Source organism: Prosopis cineraria, unplaced genomic scaffold (assembly GCF_029017545.1).
Source record: "Prosopis cineraria cultivar Desert tree isolate PC_DT_omini unplaced genomic scaffold, ASM2901754v1 PC2, whole genome shotgun sequence".
NCBI classification, from domain to species: Eukaryota; Viridiplantae; Streptophyta; class Magnoliopsida; order Fabales; family Fabaceae; genus Prosopis; species Prosopis cineraria.
Window position 1 is genome coordinate 46,050,615 of NW_026555333.1, and position 7,525 is coordinate 46,058,139.

The 7,525-nt window shown below is 35.5% G+C and overlaps 1 protein-coding gene across 3 annotated transcripts; it reads left to right on the forward strand.

Moving 5' to 3' along the window:
- Nucleotides 1–397: 397 nt before the first annotated feature.
- Nucleotides 398–6,854, forward strand: LOC129303227 (zinc finger protein CONSTANS-LIKE 9-like). Of its 3 annotated transcripts, XM_054942390.1 has the most exons (7): nt 398–679; nt 1,511–1,564; nt 1,678–2,276; nt 3,298–3,501; nt 5,039–5,343; nt 5,937–6,068; nt 6,215–6,854. In XM_054942390.1, exons 3-6 carry the CDS (start codon nt 1,704–1,706, stop codon nt 6,064–6,066), a joined length of 1,212 nt encoding a protein of 403 aa, XP_054798365.1. In that variant the 5' UTR covers nt 398–679; nt 1,511–1,564; nt 1,678–1,703; the 3' UTR covers nt 6,067–6,068; nt 6,215–6,854. The 3 variants fall into 3 exon arrangements, with proteins under 3 accessions (XP_054798365.1, XP_054798363.1, XP_054798364.1); XM_054942388.1 differs by having other exon boundaries at nt 399–679; nt 1,511–2,276; XM_054942389.1 differs by lacking the exon at nt 398–679 and adding an exon at nt 737–803 and having other exon boundaries at nt 1,511–2,276.
- The last annotated feature ends 671 nt before the right edge of the window (nt 6,855–7,525 follow it).

Below are 7,525 nucleotides of genomic sequence, written 5' to 3' on the forward strand. Positions count from 1 at the left end.
TGCACTTTTTGGGCAAAGTGCAATCATAGTGGGACGATTAATAATTTATTTTTTAACAATAAAGAAACAACATCAACATTATTCAACAATCAAATGGACACAGATTTGGAGAGCGCGTAGAAAGTCGTATGAATCAATATGAATGTGGGACTGCGTCTGTAGGCTGAGCTCCGGGCAGTATCACACAAGACCACTTTTTTCTTCTCTTTCTCATGTGAGTGAGGGACCGATAAAAAGGAAAGGCCTAACCTTTTCCCTTTCACTGAGAAAAAGACTTGGCCCCACCTGCATTATACATATTTTTTAAAACTCTGCCATGCACTTTTTATCAGCTTTGCTTCCGTCACGTTAAGGATATACAATTACAAACATACACATCATCACAAAAACCCCATTCCATTATTCTCACATCTCACACACCGGCACACCCACTTGCCACTTCCCCATAATCTAATCTACACATCCTCCTCCAATTAATTCATATCTATCTGAACAGAGCAGAGAGGGGGGAGAGAGAGAGAGAGAATCAGCGGTGTGTTTTGTCCAAAAAGTCCTGCTTCTACTTCTAGGGTTCCTGTTTCTTTGCCTTTTTACTTCTGCCAGTATTTTATATATTATATTTCTGAAAAAGAAGTATCCTTTACCGATCTTGTCTTCTCTCAGCCTTTCTTGCCGGGAGGTAAATTCTATCTCTCTCTCTCTCTCTCTCTGTTCTCCACCTTTTTGCTTCTAGCTTTCTCTTCTGTGTATTCTTGGTCACTGTTGTTTGTTCTTTTCTGGGTTTTTTGAGAGGAGTGGATGGGGTAAGAATTTACGATTTCTCTGCTTATTGGATTAGATTTGGTGGTGTGTCATGGCGTGTTAGAGATGCTTCTAATTTTCTGGTCCTTTAGAATGATCTGCTTCTTGCAACTGATCCCCCAGCTGATGTTTGGGAAGCTGACTTGAGAGATCAAGTTGAATTTTTTAGTATAGTGAAATTTCTTCTTGAAGTCCTTATGATGATGGGAATGTCTGATTTTGAGCTGAAAGGCGTTTTATTCCTTTGCTTTAAAATGATAATTCAGCTAAAATTGCATTGAAGTGTGAAATGTCCCTCCCCCCTTTCTAAATCTGAAGTCGTATTATCTGTGGAAGCTCTTCAAAGGAATCATTGATATAAGCAATTATTTTCTTAACTATGATTTACAATTGATTGTCTAGAAAGTATCATTCTGTCTTTCCATTAACAGGTTCTGAGGAAATAGTTTTTATAGATTTCTTTTCAAGTCCCTTACTTTTTAAAAAATTATTCTGATATTTTTATACACACAAACACAAATACTTTTCGTTCTCTATTTTTTATCCTTTTCCGTTTTTTTGGGGCATTATCTGCAATTTTTCATGTTTGAACCCATTCCACATGTCTGACCATGACATTGTTCCTATGTTTAAGACGTCAAGGTTGAAATCTCACACACACGCACATTTCTATTTTATTTATAGTGCTAACTAAATTTTTTCTTGGCAGCGGTAGAATTTGGAGCATCAAATTTTTGGCATATTGTCTGACTGCTTTTGAGTTGTAAGGGACAATACAATTCTGCTTCATCAACTTAGAAAACATAGGCAATTCTGTTTGGTCAGCAGATATTGCTGTTGGATAGAGGTTTACTAACGGAAGAATTCTTTCTTTAGATAGCAACCAAAGAGTCAGCTTAAAGATGGGTTATATATGTGACTTTTGCGGAGATCAGAGGTCCATGGTGTACTGCCGTTCTGATGCTGCATGTTTATGTTTGTCATGTGATCGGAATGTTCATTCTGCTAATGCTCTTTCAAAGCGTCATTCAAGAAACCTTTTATGTGAGAGATGTAATTCACAACCTGCTCTTGTAAGGTGTTCTGAAGAGAGGATCACACTATGTCAGAACTGTGATTGGTTAGGTCATGGTCCCACTACATCTTCTTCAACACATAAAAGGCAAACAGTCAATTGCTACTCTGGCTGTCCTTCAGCAGAAGAATTTTCTTCAATATGGTCATTTGTCTTGGATATCCCGTCTATGCGTGAAACTACCTGCGAGCAGGAACTAGGTTTGATGACCATTAATGAGAACAGCAACAAAAGTGCTCGCGTTCCTCCAGAAAGCCAGAATGCATCTGGTTCAGCTCAAGCAACTGATTTGCACACCTTTGATAAGTCTTGGGTTGGGGCCTCTGCAATGCCTGAGTCAAGCTCAGAACCTCATATTCTTGATCCATCAAATGGACCTACCAATGAATGTTTGCCCAAGGTATTATTTAACCCAAGACCATATTATCAATTTAAGCATGAGCATCATAGCCAGCAGTTTTGTTCATGAACCTTCAGGAAAATCAGTTCTTTGTCCTTTTGTTTGAGGTTTGAGTTTTTTGTTCCTGCATAAAGGTAACAGAGTGCTAAAACTGTTGGGTAATGATTTTTCTAAGTAGATTCCTCTTTCACAATCCTATTCGAGCAAATGTCAACGCCTTTGTTGAATTTCAAGGTTCAGTATCACAGTGGTTTCATTTTCTAAATGAACATTGCAGTATTATACATTGCTTTGCTTTGGTTATCTCTGCCAACTAATTCTTTCATGATCAAAGACATTTACGGAATTGACAAATTTTTTTGGCTCTCCCATTATATTAGCGATTTGAACTGAATTAAGAATATTTGATCAAATAATAACCTCTTTAAATCATGAGAGTAGCCATTTTTGTTGGACTAGCAAACTGCTTAAGGACCATCTTGACAAGAAAGGATATCACAAAATATTGCTCGTACATATGAGCTAATGTCATATTGTCTTTTTTCCGGGTAGGATTGACGGTGAGTGCAAGTTAATTTGACTGGCTGCTTTTGAGATGAATTTGTTCATGCTACTACAATAGTATAGCAGCTGATCTCACGTAATAGAATAAGGCTTGTTGTTGTTGTTGTACTGCAGTAGTGCAGCAGCATATCAAGTCTTGCTAAGTAAAATTGTGTGATCCATTTTAGGGCTGCAGGATGTTCTCCTTCCATGAATGCAAACTGTTTCCCAAATTTTGACTCATGAATTTCAATGACAATGGATGACATATGATTGATTTCTTTGTGGAAGATATATTTCTATTTTTACCCGTGTAGCTTATGAACATTATAATTGCACCTTATTTAATATGGCTTTCAATTATTGCCAATTACTTCTATGGTTGACTGAAATGAGTTACGTGTTTCATAGTTTGTTAAGCAAAAATTCTTGTAGTTTCATTTTTGCACTTAACTAACCTTTTGTAGTTTATATGTAGTTAAGCTGTCCAAGTACGAAAGGTCCTGTGCCATATGAAAATGAAGATGATGACCTGTATGGTGATTTTGACATGGATGAAGTGGATCTGGATCTTGAAAACTATGAGGAACTTTTTGGTGTGACACTCACTCATTCTGAAGAACTCTTTGAAAATGGTGGAATTGATAGCTTGTTTGGGACAAAGGGTGTGTCTGCTGCTGAGGTAGTGTATTTTATTTTCCTCTTTGTCTGTGACTACCTTTTTTTTTTTGTTTTGTTTTTCAGTGAAGCTTCTTCGGTTGATTTCCATTTAACCTGATCTATCCTACTTCTTTAAATAATATGAGAAACCGGAACTATTCCTTATTCCCATTACTTTTTGATATTGATCACATATTTAGATTTGCAGATTGAAACTTCAAATATAAAATCTTAATGGGATTAGTATTCGTTACATACAATGTTCTAGTGTATCCACTTGTGTGCATTATTTTTTGTTTTCATTCATGATTAAAAATAGGCATATAATCAATTCCAGTTGGGACTTCTCAAGGTAATTGCATATAGTCCTCAAATTGATTCAAGTTAACTCTCCACCTCATCTGTTATTATTGAAATTTGAGGTTTTAGCAATGTAATGTGATTTTGGTCTTTTGCTGAATCTGAGATAGATAAGCATGTAATATAATTGAAGTTATTGGAGAGCATTTCAAACCTGTATTTCATTTTCTATCTTCTGAAAATCAATAGTGTAATATGAAAGAAAAATATTACGTGGAGATTTAAGCAGTGATATGCCTGGTTATTTGCAGCCTTGAAACTTTAATTAATAGTGGTGAGGGGATATGGAGAAATAACAGGAATGTTAGGATTTTGGATTATTATTTGGCAAATTAAGAATTACTTTTTAAGTAATTTAGGATAAATAGTCATGATGTTGAGTTTGCCTATTTAAGGATTGGCATGTGGTTTTGTTTTTGGATTTTTTTTTAGCTGAGTTGAATTTTATATGAGATTTTGATGTAGTTTATTTTTCCTCCTTTCTCTGTCTATATCCTACCTCAGTTCTTTGTCTCCGCTATATCTCTCTCTGTCTTTTACTGTTCTCTCGACATCTCAAAGCTGATCAGTACAAAATCTTGTGATCTGTATTCTTGTATCTAGGCTTTTTCGTGTAGGAGACTCCAATGAAATTGAATACTATAGATGATATCGTTGGGCCATGCTATAACTCTATTTGAAAAGATTCCTACTATTTGTGTACAGTTGAGATCTAGCTGTTGGATAACTGAACTTGTAACTGATAAGGTGTGGGGTTGGGTCTGATATGCTTATCTTTCTGACTTACTAGACATTGTTAATCACTATGTAATTAGTTAAAAAAACCAACTTGCAAATGTGATCACACTGATAATGCAAAAAATTAAAGGGCTGATCCTGATTGTCCAGGAAACCAAAAGCAAGAAAATAAATTAATTAATTAAGCAGGGTTCACCGAATTTTTTTTGTGTATTTTCCTTCCTTTAATCTCTTTTCTTAACTGAAAGATTTATCTTTTATATATTTATTTATTTTGCCTTTAAATAACATGCAAATTAGTTTGTACAATAAGATGTTCTGTTGTTCACTGCTCAGTGTTCACACTTTGGACACATACTTGTCATGAAGACCTCATGCTGGAAATAACATTGCTGTGTGGGTTGTGTTAAATGGTGCAACATTTTTTTTTTTTTCATTACTAATAGTCAGATTGTGTCCAGGGTTCATTGGTTGGACCGGTCAATGCTGTGCAACCAGCATACAGCAATGCAGCATCTGCAGATTCTATTGTGAGCACTAAAACCGAGCCGATTATTTGTTTTGCGGGGAGGCAAGCACAATCAAATCTTTCTTTTTCTGGGGTCACGGGAGAGAGCAGTGCCGGAGATTATCAAGACTGTGATGCTTCTTCAATGCTTCTCATGGGAGAGCCTCCCTGGTGTCCTCCTTGTCCTGAGAATTCAATACAATCTGCCAACCGTAGCAATGCTGTCATGCGTTATAAGGAAAAGAAGAAGACACGCAAGTAAGTATATTCCTGTGAACGTGTACAGCGGTGTTGGTGTTCCGGTCATAAACTGTAAAGATCAAACTGAACATTAAGTGACGCTTTGGGGATCAACATGTAGTGTGACCTTGAAAAGGGGAAAAGAAATAAGCTCTAAAATTATAACTGTCCTAGCACTTGTGATATGTTTATCAAGTTCACTGGTAAGGCAAGCAGTGTTCCTTGCTCGAATTATTGTGCAATCATCTACTTCTCTGGTCCCATTTCATCTTTACCTTTTGCCCTTATTATTAAATGCTAGAGTTTGATCTTTAAAGTATGCATATTTAATATGGGTGAAGTTATAAACTTAATTGAATTTTTAGACAAAGTTAATGAGGTTTAAGTTTTGCCTTGGTTCTAGTGAAAATACTAAAGGTGACTTATAGAGGGAGTACATTTGTTCCTTACATGATAGGGCTATAAGTCATTAGTATGTTTATGTTGTGTGTAAAGACCCCTTCTAGTTGTTATCTTATTGTAAATTTCTTTAGCTTAACTCACCTCACAATTTCCACTTTTAAGCTGCATACTTGCTGGATGATTGAAGTGAATTGTGGTTCTTCTTTTAGGTTTGACAAAAAAGTGAGGTACGCCTCTCGCAAGGCAAGAGCCGATGTCCGAAGGCGCGTGAAGGGCCGGTTTGTCAAAGCTGGGGAAGCTTATGATTATGACCCTTTGAGCCCAACCAGAAGCTACTGAGTGTACAACTTCTAACCATCTTATATAAAAGGAAAGAAACATCCATATAGCTGCAAAAAAAACCGCGTTATTCTTGCCTCCAAATCGAACAATATTTGATGCATTCTTCTTGCACCATTCAATGACAAACTATCTGGTTTGATCACAGGACCTAGATTTCTCTTCGAGGGGGGAAAAAGGGCATGAACGAGGCGGTCCGACGCTTCCAACCTGTGTAAGCGCAGGAACAGATTTGGTGTCCTTTGCTGTGAAGGGTATGCATTATGCAAAGATGTAATGTGAAATGACAATACCACATACACTGCACAACTTACAGGCAATAGGTTTTTATTGCCTCTCTGTTTAACTCAGACAAATCACACCGCTTAATTCGCCTCTAGAACCAGAAAAATTCAAAAGAATCCGTTTTGTTAGGCCTTAATTATCCTCCGGGTCTATTCCCTGCCTGTGGCATTATAAGTAGCTCTACTTCATAGTTGTAGACAAGCCACAAGGTTGTAACTTGTAATGTTATTTCTGGTCCCTTTTTTGCTTTGATCTGTACAGCAGAATATGCAGTTGAGGTTTAATTGCAGAAAAGGTTTGCTGGTACGAGATCGGAGAATCTGTAAATTCAACGGGCATGTATAGAATAGAATGATAATACTTAATATGCTTATAACATGGAACAGTCTACAGAACACTTGTATTGAATAACTACTGTGGGTTTCTGTATTGCACAGAAGTCTAAAAATAAGCAGTATTGTTCATGACTTTTAAATAATGCAGCTTCTTAACATTTTTATTATCTATGAAGATATATTCATTGTATATTTGTACTTCATTTCGTTAATTATGCTTTAATCGCTGCTAGCAATTTTCCTAGTGATGATAGATTATAATTGTATGGGTGGATGATAAAAATTCCGTTGATTTCTTAATTTTATGAGAGGCCTTTTCAATTATCTAATCCTAACACCTTTAATTTGATTAATAAAAAAATTGCTAACATTTAGCTTTTAAATATTAATAAAATATTATCAATGTTAATGTATGAAGTTTAATTTTTAAAATAATAATTAGAACAAAAATTCACCATTTGATACTAACATTTTAGAATTAAAGGATTAAACATTACTTCATAAAATTAAAGAATTAAATTAAAATTTTATATAAAATTAGATAATGAAATGGGCATTTTTTACACTTTTTCCCGTACTTGACTTGTAATACTAAATATGCTTTTTTTCAATATTACCCAAGTAAATAGACAAATTCAAACACGAAGTCCACATCAAGAGTTGTATTTAAAACAAATTTGAGTTTAAGATATGTAAAAAGAAGTTAAGAATTTTAGAAAAGAATAATAAAATTAAATTCGATGGCAACATCGTGACACAACACTAGTGGAGTTTGGGGAGGAGAGAGGGCATTCTAAGGGAACAGAGATCTAATTTGGATAAGCTTTTGTTTTGTTTAG

What these genes read in the sequence shown, in the direction of transcription:
- LOC129303227 (XM_054942390.1), top strand. Translation starts at nt 1,704, where the DNA reads ATGGGTTATATATGTGACTTTTGCGGAGATCAGAGGTCCATGGTGTAC. An exon ending in CCAATGAATGTTTGCCCAAG is followed by an intron (nt 2,277 to 3,297) that starts GTATTATTTAAC and finishes GTTTATATGTAG; the next exon opens with TTAAGCTGTCCAAGTACGAA. An exon ending in GAAAAGAAGAAGACACGCAA is followed by an intron (nt 5,344 to 5,936) that starts GTAAGTATATTC and finishes TTCTTCTTTTAG; the next exon opens with GTTTGACAAAAAAGTGAGGT.